A 23,397-nucleotide genomic window follows, 5' to 3' on the forward strand; every position below is an offset into this window, starting at 1 on the left:
ACATTATATATAATTTACGAAACTGTACATGTAGTTTATAATACAATATATGATTTTTTTCCTTTAATGTATGTGTATTTATGTGTGTAGATTTGATATACCAGATGAAATTTCAAAGAGAATCATCAAATCAAAGTGAGTCAACGAAACTAATGGAGAGTACATGGATGGGCACCATTTTTGAACCAAAGAAGATTTTGTACTTTTTTTTGTAACAGAATGTAAAGGATGTGTAATGTAAAAAAAAAATTATGTGTAATTTATTGAACAAGACCCACATACATTTGATAAATTATGTTGTATACTTGACAAATGATGGTTTCCTCGTCATAAATAATACATAATTTACATATTTGTTTCATAATTTGTATTCTATGTGTATTTATGTATGAGTAAAAACGAAAACATATGTTGCTTTAATGTTCCCAGAAAAATATACTATTTCCAAATCTGAAAGTTAAGGGAGAGAAAGTGATATATATGTTTTGTATATTAATCCCTAAATCACGCTAAATCGATCCTAGAAAATATAATATTTCCAAATCTGAAAGTTAAGTGAGAAAAAATTGATTTGAATAGTAAGAGAGAGAAAATTGATTTGGTTTCCAAATCTGTAAAGAGAGAGAAAATTGATTTGGTTACGATTTTTATTTTGAATTGATTTGGAAATAGATTTGCTTTCCAAAACGGTTAGAAGATAGAGAAAAATCAATTTCGGATTTATACGTTAGCTGCTTTAAATCCCCTAAATCACGCCCACATTAGAAACATTCCAAATTCACCCTGGAAAATTAAAAATCCCGTGATTTTTATAGGAGGGACATGGACGGTAGTTATCTCATAAAGAATGGGTTATTATGTCCATAATGTAAAAGGACTAAATATCCATGTTTTGGGAAGATTGGATCATAAACTTTTTTTTAATATTATTTTGGTCTATATACCCACATAACCTTGAATTATAGAGAAGAGAGAGAGAGAGAGAGAGAGAGAGAGAGAGAGAGAGAGAGAGAGAGAGAGAGAGAGAGAGAGAGAGAGAGAGAGTGCAGAGACAATAAGGTTTCGGTTAGAAAACTTACCGATTATGAGAAGATCACGGTTTCTTAATATAAAAACGTGATTGGAGAGAGAAACAGGGAGATAAAAATGGAAAATATATTTGGTGATTTTGATCTTATAACTGTTTTTATATTTAAGAAAGGTTAGTCTAGGTATTAATATCTAATAGTTATTCTCGGGATTTGTGTTTTCTCTCTAGATTGAACCAAATGGACCAGATATCTATTTGTAATATTATTTTGGTTTTTTTACCCTTTATGGGATTAGAGAGGACTAAAAGTCCTATTAGGGCCTATTTTTTGGGCCATACACCCAAAAATTCTAATTAAAATTTGTTTTTCTTTGTGGTATTTAGATTTGAGAGGGTAATTTTGCAAAGTTTTTTTTTCGATGAGAATAATTTTGCAAAGTTTAATAAAAGGTTTTTCGTACTTTACCCCCTCAACATCCGCATATATATGTTATCCTAAATTAAACCGGAGTTTCATGGATTCTCAACTTCACAACCAAAACCATTGTCGTAGGTAGCCAGTTTGTTGTTCTCAATCGAAATATAATCTTCAAAGGTTTATTTTGCAGGGAAATTAAAATAAAAATGAAAAATTCAGTTACACAAAGCGCTAATTTGGCAATGAAATATACACTTCTTAAGACATTTCGTACTCAAAACACATTTAAACTGGTTTAAGCAACAACTTAATAACTAACTTAACTATCCATCTCAAATGGCAGATAAAATCTTAGTATATTTGTGATCTTCTCATCTCATGTCTGCCTGCATTTGTTTAGGCTCGAAGATGGCGGGTGTCTGCTTGACCAGTGAGAATGAGAGCAATAACCAGAGGAATGACAATAGTAAGAGCAATGTTGCAAGCGTTCTTCCCGTTATCTGCACATATACATGACCAACTTCTTTAGAATTTTAACAAGAACTTTTTTTGAATTGTTAGGCGTGTTCCTCGAACCCTTGACCTCTAGGGTGGAAGATAATACCTCTTACCACTCCATTACAATAGGCTAAAAAGTACTTAAACATGAAAAATCTTTCGATTAAGATAAAAAAACCCGAAAGAAGACTCACTTCGGGCAATATTCCCTTATTTCCTTTGACCATATTAAATGAGATGAAAAGTATCCAAAAATCCGAGAAAGTCCCCTCTAAAGGCTATGTTAGAGACTGAAACCATGATCTCTAGAACGTTCGAGTTCCAATAGTTCCATAATGATCAATAACCATTTGTTCTATGAGGTCAAACTTGTCGAAAAACGACAAAAATTTCTATGTAACATAAGTCTACCAAGGAGTGGGTTGTGGAAGACACCAAAAGAAAATATTTTAACGATCCAAATTAAAAAAAAAATACAAGGATTAGAACTTACCATTCAACCAACCTAGTTGATAAAAAAAACCTCATCTAAACCAAAAGTTGACATACCATTATTTGGAGTTGGATTTATGGATGGTGGTGAACTTGGTGATTGTATGGAAGGAGTACTTGGATTCGCTGGTGGTGTTAGACTCGGTGGTTGTATGGACGAAGTTGGAGTCATCAATGGCACTGGTGCATTTACCGCTTCCGTAGTAGGAGATATTGAAGGAGTTGGAGGTAATGAAGGGGCAGAAGCTGGCGAATGATCGATTGTCACTCTATAGAAAGAATAGACTTCGTATCTAATATTGCAACTTGGTTGAATAAGTGTTGCACCAACTCTACCATCACAACAAACATGAATACTACTAATAGCACCTTCTAAGCATTTTTTACAATCACTTGAAGATAAATCAGGAGTACATTGTACTAATCCATATATCTTAATTGAACTACTCAAATTCCTATCCCCTGTTGAAAACTTTGAGGAACTAATGCTTGCCTTTGAAACAAGACCACTCATTAGTTCCGTTAGCACCGATCCAAACCGAGATGGGCCGGTTATGTTATTATGGTATCCCACATAGAAACTTGGGCTTTCTTCCATCATGGAGAATATGGGCCGGTCCGAAAACCGTAATAGACACTTGTAGTACCATATAATTGCTTCTTTCTGGTTTGGACAACCTTCTTTAATGTCCATTGTTGCAGTTCGAACACAATTCTTGCATACTTCAGTTGTCACATCACCTCTACATAAAAAAAGACCATTAACTTTATTTGGGTTTTCTCCAATTGAACTATTAAAGAATCCATTAATAAGTTGATTATCCTTAATGGAGGAGAAAGAAGAGAGAAGGTTGTTGAGATTTGATTGGTATATGCTTCCACTAGTGTAATTTGCTGTTGAATTACAACTACTCTCTATAAATGTAGGTTGAGCAGTGATGAGACTTGATCGAATGATGATTGCTAGGGAGAGAAGAACGTAGAGGAATTTGAGGTAAGAACCCATAATTTTGTTATTATGACTTAATCTTTTATGTTTTGTTTGTGGATTTTTTTTATTTTGTTCAATTAGTGTTTATATAAATTAAGGATTCATGAAGATTAAAAGAAGGTGATAAGAACATGAGAGGACTTGAGTTATTGGAGACTTTTCATTATTTCATAGTCAATGCTAAAGACTATTAAGTGGAGGTCAAGCTGTAGTGTTCTAAACGTAATGACCTTTACGTTTGTACGTGACTTTACAACGATTGTTGGATAAGACTTTTCAACAAAAAAAGAAGTTAGATAAGACTATCAGTTTTATTAATCATCTTTTCGTAATTGTAAGAGATATTTCGATCTAATATTGCATCTCATGCCACTTAAAATATACATACAGAATTTGTCACGGTTTCAACAAAAAAAAAGTGTTACGTCTCTACACATAGCAGTACTTATTAAATGATTTAAGCACCTAAATTTCATGGAAAGGTTTCAGAAACATAGAATTAGTCACTTTGAACATTCTCAAATGACATAAATGTCTCAATCTATTTACTTTTCACAATGTTTGATTGTTCAACCTATGGCCCATGATGGTGACACTCTAGTGGTTGTTTTAATGTTTCGACCTAATTGATTAATTAAAAATTGAATTGAATTATAGAGAAGTCTCTTTATTAGAGGTTTCTTAAATCGAAATAATTTGTAAGTAAACATAAAATTAAACAACAAACTACTAAACTTAACATCTCTCTCTCTCTCTAAAGCATCAATGACTTTCATTGAAGAAGGTTTCATCGACTTGTTTCTTGTTTATCCTATTGGATCGATTTTGAGATCTATACCTAAAAAACATTGAATACAACGTTAAAATAAATTTCAGAAAAAAGTCTAAAAATAAATAATGACATTCCAAAAATTGCATTTTTTGTAACATGGTCAAATACATTGTTAAATTCATAATTACGTGATAATCGGAGAGATAAATTAAAATAGTACCCAATTCATATTTAATATTTACTAGGGTATATCCCGTGCCCTAGGGCACGGTCACTTATATCAATCAAATGTTACAAAACTTATTTTATATTTTACTGAGAGAGGGAGATTTTTGTTAGTTATTATTTTTTGATATTATTTTTTGGTTTCTTTTCTCTTAAATTAGTTATTATTTTATTGAGAGAGAGAGATTTTAATTTCTTTCTTTAACCCTTGAAATTTATTTTGTTTCTTTTTTTCTTAAATTAGTTATTTTATTTCTAAGAAGGAAAGGATTATTGTTTTTTAAATAGGTAACTTTATTTCTACGAAAGACTATATTTTAAATTTTGAGAAGGGCTTCTAGACAATATGCATAATTAAATAAGGATGTTTGTCCCAGTCATCGTTTTCCCTTCTGTTTTATATAATAGATAGTGTAAATTAAGATTTCCTAGTTTACTAACTGATCTAGGAAAGTAAATAACATGTACCTAATAACAATATTAGATATTAGATAATTACAGGAGATATCCTAAATGCATAAAACTAAATCTTCAAGATCTTCAAATAAGTTGCAAAAACAGACCGACCGAAATTTCCTTGGTTGTCTTCAACATGTCTTGTACGTCTGAAATTTGGATTTTCGGTCCGTGGCTTCCAGAACCTGGCGAATCTTGCTCCAACAGCCTTCTTGGTCCATCACATTGAATATTCAAGAGCCCATCAACCTCTGCCCAAGTTAATTGTTCAAAGCATCATATCTCACGAACTTCTAGCTCTGGAAGGAGGCCCTTGAAGTTGGGGCAGTCCTTAATCACAAGAGTGTGGAGTTGAGGTTGTAACATCTGTCGTGGAAGAAACTCAACTTCTCGAATTCCTTTTATTTCGATACTTTCTAGACCAGTCATGATGATATTCAATACTTTGGCATTGCTGTATGTAATCTCCAACTTCTTTAGACAGGGGAAGGTAGTTGGGAATGTAGTCAACTTTGGGCAATGATCAATGACCAAACTTTGAAGCATAGGAAATATGTCCTCAGGCTTTTAAGGCCATCAATACTGTTAGGCAAATGTGTCAACTTTGTAAACGAAACATCGATTAACCGTAAGTGTTTCAGAGCGCCCAAGTCTTCCGGTAGCTCTTTAAGATTATAACAATGTGCAAGGTTCAACTCTTTCAAATCATCACAACTAGTAATGGAGTTAGGTGATTTGTTTATAATCTCATAACTGAGAGAAAGGTATTTAAGATGTTCCGGAGCTCCAATTTCATTAGGTAAACCTATTAAATATTTGCAAGTACCCGATTCCTATCCCTTTTAGTACAAGTGTTTGCAGATTATAAAGAGTACTAATGCTCAAATTGTCTACTCCAAGATAACATTTCCGAGAGGTTAAGGTACGTACCTTATAAGGTAAATTGTGATATTGTGAATTATAATGGGAAGCTAAATTGCTTGTGATACTGTGAATTTGGTTTGTGAAAACTGGTTTCATTAAGGCCAGCGCTTTGGGGAAATCAAAATAGTTTCCGGGGTGTGAAGACTTTGTTAAAAATTGGTGAACTTTAGTTGACTAGTATATTATCTAAATGTTAAGGGGAAAGCAAATTTTTTGACTATTTCTTCTCCATTTCGGCAAGGGTTGTCGGAATCCGGCCACCACTATCATCACCGAAATCCGGCCACCACCATCATCACCAAATCCGGCCACTCCCATCGTCACCAAAATCCGCCCACCACCATCATCACCATAATCCGGCCACCACCGTCATCATTCTCATTCTCTTCTACTACATTCACCTCTTCAACAGTTTCAGAAGCAGGTGTCTCGAGTTCAGAGAACCCATTTTCCAAATCCTCATCCTCCCCGCTACTCTTTTCACCCGCTTGCGACGAAAGACCACAACTTGTAAAGCATTTTCCGTTAAAAGAGTGGATCTTCTCAATCCTCATTAATGGTGGAAGGGATTTACCAGACACAGGTCGAGTATCAAAACAATAACTTCCTACATGTTGTGAATCTTTGCTTTGGGTATCTGCTGTAGTATAAAAAGTTTGAGCAACTCCTACACAATACCCTTGTTCCCGAGGGATGGAACAAAGATTTATCAAAACTTTTACTAATAACATGGAAGAACTACTATTTATGACACTTATATAGGATTAAAAGGAGGTAATATTGTGAATAATCAGTAAGGGGAAGAAACCCTTAAGTTCATGAGAGTAATAGTACCGATTAGAACCAGTAAAATAGAAAAAGCAAAAAGTGAATACATGGAACACATAAAAATGAGTAGGAGAGAGACTAGGGAGATTGATAAGTCCGAACTAGATGGATTAGGGTTTCAAGATGCTTATACTGATTCTACTAAAAAAAATTGAGCATGGGAAATGAGTGAGAAGAAATAGTTAGTATGTGAGTACCAGAGAGGATTCACAGCTCTACGAAGTGCAAACATGACGATCAGAGATTGGCAGAGGTTTCTTGAAGGATTAGAAAGAGTTGTTGAAATAAAAAACGACAAACGATCGTGTGATAGAAGAAACCCTAATTTTTGTTGGTGTGCAAGAGAGTCACCAGTTCAGAAGAAACCTGTGGTGGTTGTGGTCGGAGATGGTGGCCGGAAATGGTGACCGGAGTTGAAGATGATGAAGAAGAAGAGGAAGAAGCGATGTTTGATTTCCCCTTAAAATTTGTTTCCCCGGAAAATTTCTAAAATTTCACCTATTCCCTTTAAAATTTCACACCCCGGAAACTATTTTGCTTTCCCCAAAGCGCTGGCCTTCATTAATAGTTGCTAATTCTAGCTTCTAAGGTTTACTTAACTTGATGGAATCTTAATTTCTTTTTCTCTTTGTTGATGGTTGCAGAAATTCATCTTTGTCTTCATCTCTGTCGGGTAAGTTTCTCTTTTTATTTTCACTTCATTAATTTTGTACAAACAGTTTCTTGTTAATTTTGTGCTTGATTATGTGATGCTATTTATGATGATAATAACATGTTTCTATTTTGTGGCAGATGACAACAACCATTGCAATTGAGGATTCTAGAAGGGAGGTTAAAGAGCTTTGATAGGGCGTAGTAACCTAATATGATTCTATGACGCATGCGAAGATAGTGAATTTTTTTTATACAGTAATGAAGCTCTAAACTCGATACTTATGTTTGAAATTGACGAACAGTTGCTAGTATCGTGTTAGAATAGATGTAAGAGCGATATTGTAGTATTTTGAAAGATGATTTGTAAATGTTTTGGATAGGTCGATTAATTCCAATTTTGAATGTCAATTTAGTGTTTGGAAATATATATATATACACACACACACACACACACATATATATATATATTTTAAATCAAAAGCTATCATCGACGATTCTCGGCGTCGCAAGTTTATATTAGAAACGGTTTTTCCTTTACAAACGTCGTCATTAATAATTGCTATTGCCGGTGGATTTTCAAAGCCGTCGTTCTAATGTCGTTAATAGTTTCTCCGACGGCGGATTTTGTTCTGTCAGTAAAGATTTTTAGCGACGGTTTTGTTACATTAACTACGGTTTACGACGTCGCTAAAAGTATTCATTTTTGTAGTGTATTTCAAACTCATGACCCGAGAAGATAAATGTGTAATCTGTGAGCCACTCACATCTAATTCAGGAAAGTGCTTATTAGTGAAGACATTATCAGTTTTGATTGTAGTATTTGCATCAAAAGTAAGTAAAGTGCGGAGTTTTCCTGGAAATTTTGTTAAGTTGTTCTCATCAAAAGCCACACCTAGACGACGAGCATCATATGATATGTCTCCCATCTTGCCAGCCTTCACGTTTAAGCACTCATTATTCTCAATAACGCATTCTGCCATATCATATATGACATGCCTGCACACGTAGCCGATATTCCCCACTCCAACCCGACATGCCAATCGTACTTCAATTTCATTATATAAACATTACTTTCGAAAGTGACATCTACATTCTTTGTACATCTCCTTTTTTTATTTTTATATATCTTCAAGCTTGATCAATATTTCTGTCTCACTACAATTTTTTAACTTCACTTTTAGAAGTGATTGAACCAAAAAGCAAAAAAGGTAGAAAGAAAAGCTGAAAAGGCTTCTCATTATTTCTTGCCCCATTCTTACCACTTTTATTTCTTTTTCGATTTTTAAGACCGACTTTTTGATCTGTATTTATAGTTTATATCAAAAGATCAAAGTACTTTTATACTCTCTTTTTGTGCATATAAGATAGACATGACATTGTTATTTAGTGGAAGTGTTAATTAAAAGTTCTAAATAATACTAGAAAATAAAGACATGCTAATCCATAAATATTGCCTCACAATAAAGACTTGCACTTTTAGATGTGAATCACTTGTTTGTGTGTTAATTTGTTTAACATGAGTTCTTATTTGAATTTATATCTAATAAATTTCATAATCCAAATCAAGTATTTTAAATCGTATTAAATGATAAATCAAAAGATAAACTGAACAATAAAAAAAAATTATGTGGATTGGAGGACCGAGGTCAGAGATTATGGACAAAATTAACCATGAATATACTCACTGCAGTTAATGAACCAGATAGTTATCATTGAACAAATGTACATAAAACTCCCTCATATTTCATGAAGTTGCGAGATATTTTGTATAATAATGTAGTCTAAAAATATTAACTTTCACATGTATGAAGATTGTAGTCTTGGAGTTTTGTAAAATTTCAAAACATCAATGACTCTCTTTCTTTTTTATTTCTCATATTTCAAATTAAAAACAAATAAAACCAAAACTTAAAGTATGGCATTGGCTTATCATCTCAACAAACATTAGCTCCAATTATTTAACTTATCTTTTTTTTCAATGAAGTAGATGAATTCTCAATGAGTAATGTGTTGGCTGCTTCTTATTGGACCAAATATGAAAATTGTTTCCCAATTATGATCTATCATTTTAGTGGTTTGGTTTGATAATTTCTTGATAAGGGCTTCATTAATCATTATGAACCTAATCAAATGATTAATAATTTAGTAGAGACCAAATAGTAGATATATGTTACAAAACCTTGATCATCAACTGGTTTAGTCAAAACTCCTGTGCAGAAGCTTTCACTAAATTAAAACTCTCCTAGTTTCGGCTTTTACGCACCAGTATAATGATATATAAACCGTTGTAATGTTCATATTTATCCCCAAAGACTATACAAAATCCTTAAAGGTCGCCTAACTACTTCGATAACTTATCTTAAAGGTCATCTAGATACTATTTTTTACTTTATTTACACAACATTACATGACATAAGTCAAGCACCTTTACTTTATCTCTAAAGATTATAGAGAGATACCCAACCAACTCAGCTACCGGTGGATGTATCGGTCACCAAATTGTACCTTACTAACTTGTCTAGTTGCAAAATACATTTCACTCGAAGTATCGTTACAACTCTGTGAACACCGTGGTACATGCATAACTCCTTAATTCTATTTACACGTAATAAAAATGTTGTGCTAGTTTTGTGGCCGACTTCTTTTTGTATATATATTTCTTTTTGATGAGAATATATATATATATATATATATAATAATCTTATAAGACAACACTTATATAATCTTATAAGACAACACTTGGGGTCTTGTCCCAATCATGAAATTACACCCATGTTAGGAAGAAAATTTTACACCAGTTGGGGTTTTGTGTCAAGGATAAGAAACTATGTAAGAAAAGCCCAAGATTTGGGCCCAAATACGAAAAAAAACCCACTCGAGAATAATAATGTAAAAAAAACCCAATTTTTAAACTGTTGGCAACACTTTTGAAACTATTACAACACTTTTGAAACTGTGACAACATATATAATTATGTGTGAACAAAAACAAATTTGTTCATACATTTACAAAATTGTTGAGAGCAAATTGTGTTTTGTTCAGAAATTTTCATAAATGTTTTGTAATTTCAAATTTTGGGTTTTTTTTGTATTATTATTCCGGGTTGGGCTTCATTTGCTATTTTGACCCGAATTTTGGGCCTTATAATTTTCCTCTCCAAGGATAATGGGTCTACTTGGGGGAATGTGGAGATTACATTTGATAGTTAGTGAACGTGAAAATTCATGATTTATTGATATTGTGTGTAATAAAGAATGCATAGGTTGTAGGGGTAGTTTGTATGGTCTTTAGGGGTGTATTATTATATGCTGGGCATTTATGGAAGCTATAAGCATATTTCATTTTTATGATATATCTAAGCATATCTAGTTTTGTTTTATGGAGTTTATATGGGGTCAAGAATCATTACATCACTATGTGACATGGTTACATCATGAATATATTATACCATGAATTGAGTAAGTTCTATAACAACTGTCCATTTCTTTCTACTTTATTTATTTAACAATTTATGAATTTTAATTTTATTGTAAGGGTCCGTGGACATAAAGTCTAAAATAAAAAATAAATTGAGTTTAAAATCCAAACTTTCACGTAAATAGGTAAAAAGTCTATTTTTTGAATTTTTTTTTTTGCATTAATGAGCAGGGATTAAAGGGCCCAGACCCGGAACAAAAAACAAGCTAGAAGCAACAAAACCAACAAAGAGAAACAAGCAATTACTGCCATCCCTTCCTTATTCTAATTCTACCATTCCTATCATTCTTAATAATAATAGCCAACTCAACAGGCAAGTTAGAAGCATCAAGCTCAGTGACCCCATTCTGTTTGAGCTTTGCCAGGAAATCAACAACCTGGTTAAGCTCACGAACCACATGATGAATGCTACACTGCTGGAAAACACCCCAAAGCCTTTTAATATTCAACTAGGTACGCCAGACACACCAGGGAGGAAGCTTGTTAAAGTCAGCCAGGAGGGAGCAAACAACCATCGAATCTGTGGCGATAATAACCTTTGCACAGTTATGCTTGATGGCCAGCTGCAACCCGAGTTCAACTCCCTGCATCTCATGGAGAAGAATAGAACCCATATTTTTTGAATATTTGTTCTTACTTCGTACAAGTACGCAAATGTATCACTAACGCGTTGATTGTTTAGTCAATATGTAAATATGTGTTGGAATAAGTTTGTTTTCTACGCAACACAAATTAAATTGCGTGAAGTTCAACTGTAAAATGTGTAGAGTTATTTACGTTTTGTGTAATACAATAACGTGACGATGTCACACAAAAATGATTTTTTTTGGTGAATTGCAAAAAACAGTATATGCCAGAATGATTTGTTTGATACGTTTCAAAATCTGTATTTTTTGGATTTCTTGCCTATTTTGTGTTAATAGCACTTATTGTGCTATTAGGGTCTATATTTTGAACCTCCCACCCATACTCAATAAATAAATCAGGTATGTTGTTTTAAGAAAATTATTATTATTTTTTTAAATCGACTACGGTACCGTAGTTATAAGACATTAATACATCATGGAACAGATAATACAGAAGGTACATGCATCATGATTCATGAATTGAATGAATAAGCACTATAGCCGTCTGTCTGATTTAAACCCCTTAAAACTCATCATAAAGAACCAAAGTCCATCCTAAAGAGCTTAAATCATATTCGATAACAAAAAAATAAATTGTAAATTTGCACTCCGATTTGATCGAACTTACGACCTCCACGTTGGGGAGTATGTCTCCAACTACTGTACCAAAGGGTGAAAGGGGTGGTGGTGCAGTTGGCTAGCCCATTTTTTCGTTGAAGACATGGGTTTCTTTTTTTTTCTTAGGAAAGACATAGGTCTCGCAACTTAAAAAAACTTATTAGTTAACAAGACCAATTAATGAATATTGGGATGGGTTTGTTGTCCAATTTGAATAATTTTGGTCATCTATAATTTCTTTTTTTGGTTGGAAGACGACTGCGAACTACGAAAGTCGTGATATTTGACATTTGATACATCATAGATGTGATAAGCTCGATAACCGCCCACTCAAACACTAACAAGACTTTCTCAAGTTTATGTCAAGACCTTGGAACCACTTAGACATCTATAAATTGTACTATAGTCCCTCCACCCAAAATCCTAGTCTTCAATCAATTACCCAAGCAAACTCTTCATAGACTAAAACCTCTCTCTCTCTCTCTCTCTCTCTCTCTCTCTCTCTCTCTCTCTCTCTCTCTCTCTCTCTCTCTCTCTCTCTCTCTCTCTCTAACTTGGACAAGTCTTGAACAAAGATGGTGGAGAATTCAAAACCAGTAAGTTGCTGTTTTCAACTTTTAGTCCTTTTTGTTTCTTTCTCCCTTGAATTATTTGTTCCAACTGTTGGGTTTTGTTTACTTCACTACTAATTTCAATTGTAACTGATGACATTAACTGCCTCTTTCTCTCTCTCTCTCTCTCTCTCTCTCTCTCTCTCTCTCTCTCTCTCTCTCTCTCTCTAGGTTTCTTCCTCTGCTTCTCTCATGAGTTTTTCTTGCCACCTTGAATCTGAAAAAATGGAATTAGAGAAAAAGGAAGTATCTGATGATCAAGAAGGAAGCTTTGTTATAAACATAGACAACTTGTTTCCGATCATCACTAGAGATACCAAACCGAATTCTAGTAATACTGTAAGTAAAATTTAATTTTTTGGTTCTCTTGATCTTAATTTACTACCCATTCTTGTATCTGATTCAAAATTGAAAAACCCACCCAAATTGAAGATTAATGAGAAAAGGGTTGGTGAAAAAACATGCCATGGATTAATTTATTCAATTCAATTTTGCTCACATTGTTTGTTTATTGAAAAACTCTGTGTTTTGAATTTCAGTTGCAGAAAACGGTTTCTAGAAAATGGTATCAATGTGAAGGCCAAGAGAAGATTACTAGACTTGGAGATAGAGTTCTTGATGGTGGTGGTGGGGATGGCCGTGGCGGTGGAGATTTTTCCGATTGGTCACTCAAAGGTATCAATCGATTAGTTTCGGATTCAGATTTCACTTTTTTTTTGTTTTTTTTTTACGGAGTAACATGTGTGTCTCTCTACTCCCTGAGAAAAGTTTGAATCTGACCATTTGAAAAATATGAATTGGTTTAGATTGGTGTTGATATTCTGGTACGTACTCAACTAGTACACCTCAAAAGTTATTTTCGATAAGAAACTTAATATCAACTTTAGGGCTCGGACGTCCACCATGACCTATAGTGAGACACATGCCAGATGAGTTGTTGTTTTATTAGGTGGCTCTATTCACTTACTGGTATTTAATGTGTAAGCGTTAAACATGAGCGTAATACCTGTTTAACGCTTAGTATACACGTCCTTGGTGTCGATTATACTTTGAAAGTACTAGATGATGAAAAGTTGAAGGTTTAATTATTTACTAGTATGAAGTTCACTTTGGTCGAATGATAACTTTGTCTCTGTCCCCAAGGGCGACCAAGATTCAAGTGTTGTCAACCTTTAATTTCTTATACGATTATTAATCTTAATAATATTTTTTCCGCAGTGGCTTCACGAGCTGATTATAAGGTTGAGAAACCCATTGTGTTAAATGTTGAGGGAGTAGGGACTAAGAAACCCATTAAAACAAGTGAAGAAGCAAAACAGAAGATTATCGCATCAAACTGCACTTCAGAAATCAAATGTAAGAAACACAATGTCCAGCGCCCATGGATCAGCCCTAGAAGGGTTCTTCTGTTCTGTGCTGCCTTGTAAGTTCTTTTAAAATCTCATACTTCAATAACTTAGGGACAATATTGATTCATTTTTTATAAACTAAACACTTAACTAGAGTTGATCACCCAAGTAATTCGAGATAAGAGGTCAAGATTGAGGGTTGCTTGAGTCGATCTCTAGTCGAATTTTAAGATTAGAAACTTTGTGAAATTTGAAATAATTTGAGTTTAATTTCCGCGAAATGCTAAGGTTACTCATTGGATTATTTAGAAGATGACCCATCCACTCATATATAGCTGAGAGGGCCTATACAAAAGCATATTTTAGTCAAAAATTCAAAAGGCCACCTCAGCTATACGAGTTATCTACATGATGTTTTGATATAACTAACTAAGTCATGTTTCAGTCTAATTGCTTAACTATGAGGTCGGGATAGAGTATCATTAGCCTCTGGCATTTCTATTTGCCAGATATTTGTTAACTAGTTTTCTTCTTGGGCAGGTCAAGCATGGGATCAATAATAGTGATATATTTCACTATGTATATTATTGCAAAATTTGGTGGGAATGAAAGTGCTCTCCTTGAGTAGTTTTAAATCTAAACCTTGGAAATATTTGTCTTCCATTTTAGTCTTGGTAAAATGTAAATAAATGGGTCTAGGTATGACTTCGAGAGAACTGAAAACACACATAAATTCATCAATCGGATCACCAATTCCAATTTAGATTTGGATTCTTTCCTCTTCCCCCTTTTTCTTGTAGTTGTCGTCGTTATCTACTTCAATGAAACCCATGATTCACCAAGTACGCAGTTATTAAATATTAAAATAAAGTAAATGTGGTCTTATATTCATATAAATATAAATTCTAGACGAGTTGTATTGTAACGTTCCAAGCCTTAGCAGTTAAGGATATTGTACCCGCTTTGACAATTGAAGTCCAAGTCCAGAAGCCTACCTGAAAGGCCTCAGTCGGTACTTACTAAGTTTGGGTGTACACCTACAGCCCAATCTCCGGAAACTTTCTCGAGCAATGTGGGATTATCATAATCCCCCACCCTCATCGAAGAGTCGTCCTTGGCTCTAATACCACTTTATAACGCCTCAGCCTTAGTAATTATCGATATTGTCCCCGCTTTGACCACCCAAACCCAAGTCTAGGTACGGAGTTTTGTTCTTGGCGAAGGCACCACGAGCATACCTAAAATCCCTCAGTACTTATTAAGCTTGAATGTACACCTATAGCCCAATCTCCAGACACTCTCACGAGCGATGAGGGACTATCACATGTATATAGTAAGTTTGCAAAAATTCACACTCTCGCGAGCATACCCAAATGGCATCGATACTTACTAAGCTCGAGCATACACCTATTGCCCAATCTCTAGACACTCTCACGAGCGATGTGGGACTATCGCATGTATATAGTAAGGTTTACAAAAATTCACATATATTATACAAATTTACACGCAGATTTATTAGAACTTAAACATAAGTGCAGGGTTTACTTTAAGAGCTGAACTGGAAATATCCACAAGTATATTTAACCAATACGAACAGAAATTTCGATTTACTTTTGCTGTGACCTATGGTTCATTTATCTTTTTAGACACCCCAATTACAACATTACAAATGAAAATTTGGGCCACAAATTTAAAACGAGATATTAATCGTTGCAGAATTAAGGCCGACTTTGTCTCCTACCGTGTTCTCCAAATATCAGAATTTTTTAATATAACTACGATCATCTATTCATCTCGAACCTACAATAAAACATAAAGTATTACATAATTAACCGGTACAATTTATACCTCTAAATACATACAAATTACAATTGGCTCTTATTTATTTCTATAATAATCAAATTTCAATAAATCAGATTCAATCTTCCCTTGGACCACTAAAATTTTCGAGAAATCTATTACCAATTGAGCTAGTAATTCTTGGGTTAAACTACAATACTAGGAAACCCGACAAGGTTACTAAACTTAACCTAATAATAGAAAGAGAAGTTTCTAGGTATTTGGATGTGTGGTTAGGTTAAGTGGATACCAAGTCATACATCAAACACGTCCTAATCCTAATTTAATTAGGTTTTATCGTGGTTGTTAAACCGACTTAAAAACCCTATATAATCTAAACCTAGCAATCTTCTTTTTCTTCATTCTATTCATCGAACGAAACTCTCTCTTCCCCAATCTTCTTCAATCTTCAAGAACTCTCTTTCAAGGTTAGCAATCTATTCCTCTCTCTCTTTTTGTTCTATTGTTTTTTATCTTCTTGAAATTCTGTTTATGGTATTTGATCGGTTCAAAGATATTACTTTTATTACTGTATATTTTGATTCGAATTTGATGATGTAGGGTTTCTATTGTGCTTTTTCTCATATCTGGTTGTGGTTTTGTGTTCATGTTGTTGTTGTTGTAATCACCTCGCATAGAGATTTCTAGGTTTTTTGGTCTTAATCTTCTTGGAATTCTGTTTTGAATCCATAAAGTTATTAGAATCTTTGTTTTGATTATATATTTTTCCGATTAGTGATTCGATTCTTGCTTATAGACTTATAGTACCTGATCGATCCTTTAGATTTTGCTTTTATTTACCTATTTTGATTAGATTTTAATTATTTAGGGTTTCTGTTGTGGTTTTCTCTTTTCTGGTTGTTGTTATGTGTTCATCTTGTTGTAGTAATAGAAACTTCTAGGTTTTTTTGTTAGAGATCGACCTTTGATTTTGAAAATTGATTAGGTCTCACGATGGTTTGTTCTTGGATCATCCGTCCATTTTATTTTCATTGTGTTGTTTGATCCCAATTTCGTTGAATTACGGTTTCGGTTGATGGAGATCTGACCTTGTGTTTTGTTTCAGATGCAGATCTTCGTTAAGACTCTAACAGGCAAGACAATTACTCTAGAGGTCGAAAGTTCAGACACTATCGACAACGTTAAGGCTAAGATCCAAGACAAGGAAGGAATTCCTCCCGATCAGCAGAGGCTTATCTTTGCTGGAAAACAGCTGGAAGACGGCCGAACTCTTGCTGACTACAACATCCAAAAGGAATCCACTCTTCATCTTGTCCTCCGTCTTCGTGGTGGTATGCAGATCTTTGTGAAAACTCTCACCGGAAAAACCATCACTTTGGAGGTTGAGAGCTCAGATACCATTGACAACGTTAAAGCTAAGATCCAGGATAAGGAAGGAATTCCCCCAGATCAGCAGAGACTTATCTTTGCCGGAAAACAGCTTGAGGACGGAAGGACTCTTGCAGATTACAACATTCAGAAGGAATCTACCCTTCACCTAGTCCTTCGTCTGAGGGGAGGTATGCAAATCTTTGTCAAAACCCTCACCGGAAAAACTATCACTTTGGAGGTCGAAAGCTCAGACACCATTGATAACGTGAAAGCAAAGATCCAGGATAAGGAAGGAATCCCCCCAGATCAGCAAAGATTGATCTTTGCCGGAAAGCAGTTGGAAGATGGACGAACCCTAGCTGACTACAACATCCAGAAGGAATCTACCCTTCACTTGGTCCTCCGTCTTCGTGGTGGTATGCAGATTTTCGTTAAGACTCTCACTGGAAAGACAATTACTCTTGAAGTTGAGAGCTCCGACACCATTGACAATGTCAAAGCAAAGATTCAAGACAAGGAAGGAATTCCCCCAGATCAGCAGAGACTTATCTTTGCAGGAAAGCAACTAGAGGATGGCCGAACACTAGCTGATTACAATATCCAGAAGGAGTCGACTCTGCATTTAGTCCTTCGTCTTCGTGGTGGTATGCAGATCTTTGTAAAGACCTTGACCGGAAAAACTATTACCCTTGAGGTGGAAAGTTCCGATACGATTGATAACGTGAAAGCAAAGATACAGGACAAGGAAGGGATCCCACCGGATCAGCAGAGGCTAATCTTTGCAGGAAAGCAGCTTGAAGACGGTCGTACTCTGGCCGATTACAATATCCAGAAGGAGTCGACTCTTCACTTGGTCCTCCGTCTTCGTGGTGGTATGCAGATCTTCGTGAAGACCTTGACTGGCAAAACCATTACCCTTGAGGTGGAAAGTTCGGACACCATCGATAATGTCAAAGCCAAGATTCAGGACAAGGAGGGTATCCCACCGGATCAGCAGAGGCTGATTTTCGCTGGAAAGCAACTAGAAGATGGTCGTACTCTGGCTGATTACAATATCCAGAAGGAGTCGACTCTTCACTTGGTCCTCCGTCTTCGAGGTGGTATGCAGATCTTTGTGAAGACCTTGACTGGCAAAACCATCACCTTGGAGGTTGAAAGCTCAGATACTATCGATAATGTGAAAGCAAAGATCCAGGACAAGGAAGGTATTCCCCCAGATCAGCAAAGATTGATTTTTGCAGGAAAGCAACTAGAAGATGGTCGTACTCTGGCTGATTATAATATCCAGAAGGAATCGACTCTTCACTTGGTGCTTCGTCTTCGTGGTGGTATGCAGATATTTGTGAAGACATTGACAGGGAAGACAATCACTCTGGAGGTGGAGAGTTCGGACACTATTGATAATGTGAAGGCAAAGATTCAGGACAAGGAGGGTATCCCACCTGATCAACAGAGGCTTATTTTTGCAGGGAAGCAACTTGAAGATGGTAGGACCTTGGCTGATTATAACATACAGAAGGAGTCTACCCTTCACCTTGTCCTTCGTCTCCGTGGTGGTGAGAACTGAATCTGGTCTGGTCTGGTTGGTCCTTAGTTGTGTCAAGTTTTAGGTTTTATGATGATGGGTGGGTAGTAAGTGTCGTTGGTCATGTGGTATTTGGTTTTTTTTATGAATTCTGGAAGTAAGTTTGAATATCTGTAGCATTAGTAAATGTCTGCAGTTGGTATGTTTTTAAAACTATAATAAATACAGTCCCATCTTTTAGTAGTAATATTGTTTCTGTGTTACCTCTTTGTTACTATGTGATTGGTGTGTTGATTAAGTTTTTTCAAGTTAGAGATAGAGAGCAGGGAAGTTGGATCGTTAAGAGGCACCAGGAGAAGTCTAATAGTAATAGCTTTGTTGTGACCCTTCACAAAGCTTCGATCACCCAAGTAGACATTCTCATTAGCAGGCACCATAATAGCCTTACCGTGACCCCCTTCACAAAGCTTCGATCAAGAATACGCTTAATACGAACAATGAAGTGAGCCCTTAGCTAGCTTGTTAATTGTTTCAGCTTTGTGAACTTCAATCAAGAATATGCTTAATACGAACAATGAAGTGAGCCCTTCACAAAGCTTCGATCAAGAATACGCATAATACAAACAATGAAGTGAGCCCTTAGCTAGCTTGTTATTTGTTTCAGCTTTGTGAACTTCGATCAAGAATATGCTTAATACGAACAATGAAGTTGAGCCCTTAGCTAGCTTGTTATTCGTTTCAGCTTTGTGAACTTTAAATTTGAACTCGATTCCTCCCATCTTTTGAGTAGTGTTTCTCTGGTTTTATAAGAACAAAAGAGTAGACATAGTTCATGAGCAATTTATTTATTGGATCCTCTCTTCTAAAATACCTAGTAATTCGTATTTCATAGTACGAGAAAAAAATACTGCTTTTATAAACCTCTGCAACTAAATTAAAATCGGTAATTTAAATACTCCTAAAAACTATCCGTCTCCTACCATTACGAGAACGAGTCCTGACTACTAGAGCAACAATTACATCAGTTGATAAATTCACAGAATCTATGGAGTACAGAGTTTTGGAGCCAAAAGCATTTTTTTGTGTATAGTCAGTGTGCCTAGTCAAAAATGTATCTCTACAAAAATTTACTGTAGGTGTTTTTCCAAAACATCTAAGAGTTTTAAATTCCCCAAATTACTAGTTATCCGTGGACAATTGTTTTAAACCATTTTTATTATGTTTAATCAGTATATTATCAATTCGTCATATTTTATTTTAAGGAACATAAAATATATTAATATATTTAGTTTAAACTAGTGATATAACTGACAATGATTTCTCTGAAAATTTCAGAGTGAAAATCACACGGGATGAAACACAATGTCTTCAACAGTTTTTATCTTGATATAAGAAAATTGAAGACAAAGAAACTCACTTTACCCTGTGAGAAACTCTAGTTGATCACTTATGGGCAGGATGATGTAATGTCTTACATTACTAATGATTCACTATTGTAAACCAGTCGCCACATTGATAGTGAGACGTAATGTGGTGCTTATCTTATGAGGTTGAGCACCCGTCCCTAGTGGACCGTTTTAAGACAGTGAGGTCCAAAAGTGCAAAAGCGGACAGTATCACTAGCAGTTCAGAAGGCTGGTCCATATCATCCTATAACACGTCATAAGCACGATTCACTCCAATACCATGTGGTCTTGGGTCGGTGTGTTGTAAATCAATCTCACATCGATGGTGAGACAAAGTTTAGTGTTTCTCTTAAGAGGTTAAGTACCATTCCTTAGTGAGGTCTTTTAAAACCGTGAGACTAAGAAGTGTCAAAGCAAACCGTATCACTAGCAACTCAGAAGGCTTGTCTCTGTCATCCTATAACAACTAAATTGTTAAAGATAATTGCAAATTCTACGTAATTAATTAAGTATTAGTCCAATAAATTTTGTTGTTAACTTTTCGTTTTCATCAAAATTTAGTTATGTTAAGTTTTTCTCTTTGTATTAAACTATTAATCAAGTATACCAAAAAATTAGACGCGAACTCGTCGGTGTGCATTCTCGCCTCGAAATCCGAGTCCAACCCGTTTAATATGGTGGGACCGTTAGGCGTTAGCTATAATACAACTTGGACTTCAAGTATGCATGACACGTAACAAATGCTAACAAACATTTTTAGTTGGAAGCTCATAGTACCACCAACAATCAACAATGTTATTTTGTCCGACATTAAAGTGACCGAATGTTCTTAGGTAGATCGCAACATTTAGAAAGCGGAAGAATTTTTTTCTCTAAATCCTGCGCGTCCACCTAAATTAGTCACGACTCTCCCAGGCTACCCGTGTAGGGTCCTACACAATATCATCTTTGGATTGTAATCTACACCGTCCATTATAATTACAATCTTATGGGGTCGTCAAACACTTAAGCCGGTTCTTCTATTCAAACCTAGATTACAATTTCACAGTCACCCTCCTTACTTCAACAAAACCCCCTCAAAACCCCTTCAAACCTTCAGAATGTTCAAATTATTTCCTAAAGATGACTCCTTTTCTCCATAATCTTAAGTGATCAACAATGCCCATTAGGGTTTTACTGAGGAAAACCCAAAACCCATGTAAGTTTTCAAAATCTTTTCTCCATTCTTCTTCAGTTCTTAACACTTCTTGGACCAATAATAAGTCTGAAACTGAAAACATCAACAGAGATCATAGAAATGGATACCCATTTTCTGATCAAACCTTTATGTCAAGTCCTAAATTGGGTTCTTATAAACAAGGTGATTCTACCCTTTATTCTCTCATAATCAATTATGCTGATTCTAGGGATTTTTTGAATTTAGAGAGTGTTTTAGATCGAATGAAGAGAGAGAATAGAGTAATTACTGAGAAGATCTTCATTTATGTGTTTAAAGCTTATGGAAAAGCAGATTTACATGATAAAGTTGTGACCTTGTTTAATAGAATGGTTGATGAGTTTCATTGTAGGCAAACTGTTCGATCATTTAACTCAGTGATTAATATTCTTATTGAAGGAGGTTTATTTGATCAAGCTCTATTGTTTTATTCTTGTGGTATTAGAAAGGGCATTTCACCAAATCTGTTAACTTTCAATTTATATATCAAAGCATTGTGTAAATTAGGATTGATTGATAGAGCAATCGAAATATTTCGAGATATGACATGTAAGAATTGCAACCCGGACGTGTTTACTTACAGTACTTTAATGGATGGATTGTGTAAGGAGAACAGAATTGATGAAGCAATTTCTTTATTAGATGAGATGCAGATTGAGGGGTGTTTTCCAAATCCTATTACATTTAATGTATTGATCAATGGGTTATGTAGAATTGGTGATATGACCCGTGCTTCGAAGCTTGTTGATAATATGTTTCTTAAAGGGTGTATTCCGAACGAAGTGACATATAATACACTTATTCATGGGTTATGTCTCAAGGGGAAATTGGAAAAAGCCGTTAATCTATTGGATAGGATGGTAATGAGTAAATGTATACCGAATGAAGTCACATACGGTACTATTGTAAATGGTCTTGTTAAGCAAGGAAAGGTTTCCGATGCTATTCTTTTGTTGAATTCAATGAAGGAAAGAGGGCATCATCCAAATGCCTATGTTTATTCATCTCTTATTAGTGGGTTGTTTAAAGAGGGCAATTCGGAAGATGCAATGAAGTTATGGCAGGAAATGATAGAAAAAGGATGTAAACCTAATACCGTCATCTATAGTTCTCGTATAGATGGTTTATGTCGAGAAGGAAAACCCGACGAAGCAAGTAATGTATTGATAGAGATGGTAAATGAAAGTTGCACACCCAATCCCTTCACTTATAGCTCCTTGATGAGAGGTTTTTTTGAATCAGGGACTTGTGAAAAAGCAATTCTTGTGTGGAAAGAAATGGAAAAGAATCAATGTGCCCCTAATAATGTATGTTATAGTGTACTAATTCATGGCTTATGCAAGTTTGGGAAGCTTAAAGAAGGCTTAATGGTATGGAAACACATGCTAGGAAGAGGATGTAAACCCGATGTTGTTGCTTATAGCTCGATGATCCACGGGTTATGTGAATCCGGGTTTGTCGATGGTGGTCTAAGGCTTCTTAATGAGATGCTCTGTCAAGACTCGAAATCTCAACCCGATATAATCACATACAATATATTGTTCAATGGTATGTGCAAGCAGAATAACTTACCTCAAGCCATTCATCTTCTAAATAGTATGCTAGATCGAGGTCTTGATCCCGACTTAGTTACATGCAATATTTTCCTCACGAGTTTTAGAGAGAAGTTAAATCCATCTCAAGATGGACGGGAGTTTCTAGACGAGCTTGTTATCCGCTTGTCTAAACGACAAAGAATTTCAGGTGTTTCAAAAATCACGGAAATAATGTTGCAAAAGTTTCTTCCACCTAAGGCCTCTACTTGGGAGAAGATTGTTCAAGGTCTTTGTAAGCATAAGAAAGTGCAAACATCCATTGACAGGTGCTGGCATAAACTATTTGATTGATTTCTTAGGTTATACATTCTTTCTTGTTGTTGTAAAATTCTTTCGGGTTTTTTGTTATTAGGTTAATCATCGAGCTTCTGATTATTGTCGAAGAAGTTTATATTACAACAATCATTAGAACCACCCTTACAAAACCCTGTAAAGTTTTTAGTATAGTTATATCAACTCCATTGTTCATCTTCAAAATTCAAGATCAATGAAAATAACCTCTTGGTTGGTATTTA

The 23,397-nt window shown here is 35.1% G+C and overlaps 3 protein-coding genes across 4 annotated transcripts; 2 read left to right on the forward strand and 1 right to left on the reverse strand.

Annotated features, from left to right (window-relative positions):
* Window positions 1–1,591: 1,591 nt before the first annotated feature.
* LOC147536311 (cysteine-rich repeat secretory protein 38-like) lies at window positions 1,592–3,484 on the reverse strand. 2 transcript variants are annotated; one of them, XR_015225017.1, is made up of 2 exons: window positions 2,060–3,483; window positions 1,592–1,991 (listed from the first exon to the last, which is right to left on the reverse strand). XR_015225017.1 is itself a non-coding variant. In XM_086639691.1 (2 exons), the coding sequence occupies exons 1-2, from the start codon at window positions 3,442–3,444 to the stop codon at window positions 1,845–1,847; spliced, it is 1,053 nt and encodes a 350-aa protein (XP_086495817.1). In that variant the 5' UTR covers window positions 3,445–3,484; the 3' UTR covers window positions 1,592–1,844. The 2 variants fall into 2 exon arrangements, 1 of the variants encoding a protein (XP_086495817.1); XM_086639691.1 differs by having other exon boundaries at window positions 1,592–1,948; window positions 2,496–3,484.
* Window positions 3,485–12,434: 8,950 nt separating this feature from the next.
* On the forward strand, window positions 12,435–18,912 carry LOC147536312 (polyubiquitin-like). The gene is made up of 6 exons (XM_086642388.1): window positions 12,435–12,605; window positions 12,792–12,959; window positions 13,160–13,295; window positions 13,839–14,043; window positions 14,510–16,236; window positions 16,875–18,912. Exon 6 carries the CDS (start codon window positions 16,875–16,877, stop codon window positions 18,705–18,707), a length of 1,833 nt encoding a protein of 610 aa, XP_086498514.1. The 5' UTR covers window positions 12,435–12,605; window positions 12,792–12,959; window positions 13,160–13,295; window positions 13,839–14,043; window positions 14,510–16,236; the 3' UTR covers window positions 18,708–18,912.
* A 2,172-nt stretch (window positions 18,913–21,084) lies between these two features.
* EMB1025 (Pentatricopeptide repeat (PPR) superfamily protein) lies at window positions 21,085–23,397 on the forward strand. The gene has a single exon (XM_086642390.1). The coding sequence runs from the start codon at window positions 21,230–21,232 to the stop codon at window positions 23,171–23,173; it is 1,944 nt and encodes a 647-aa protein (XP_086498516.1). The 5' UTR covers window positions 21,085–21,229; the 3' UTR covers window positions 23,174–23,397.

The sequence above is a fragment of the Eschscholzia californica genome, unplaced genomic scaffold (assembly GCF_041429995.1).
Source record: "Eschscholzia californica isolate CP2 unplaced genomic scaffold, dmEscCali1.0.p SCAF_5, whole genome shotgun sequence".
Classification (NCBI taxonomy): Eukaryota; Viridiplantae; Streptophyta; class Magnoliopsida; order Ranunculales; family Papaveraceae; genus Eschscholzia; species Eschscholzia californica.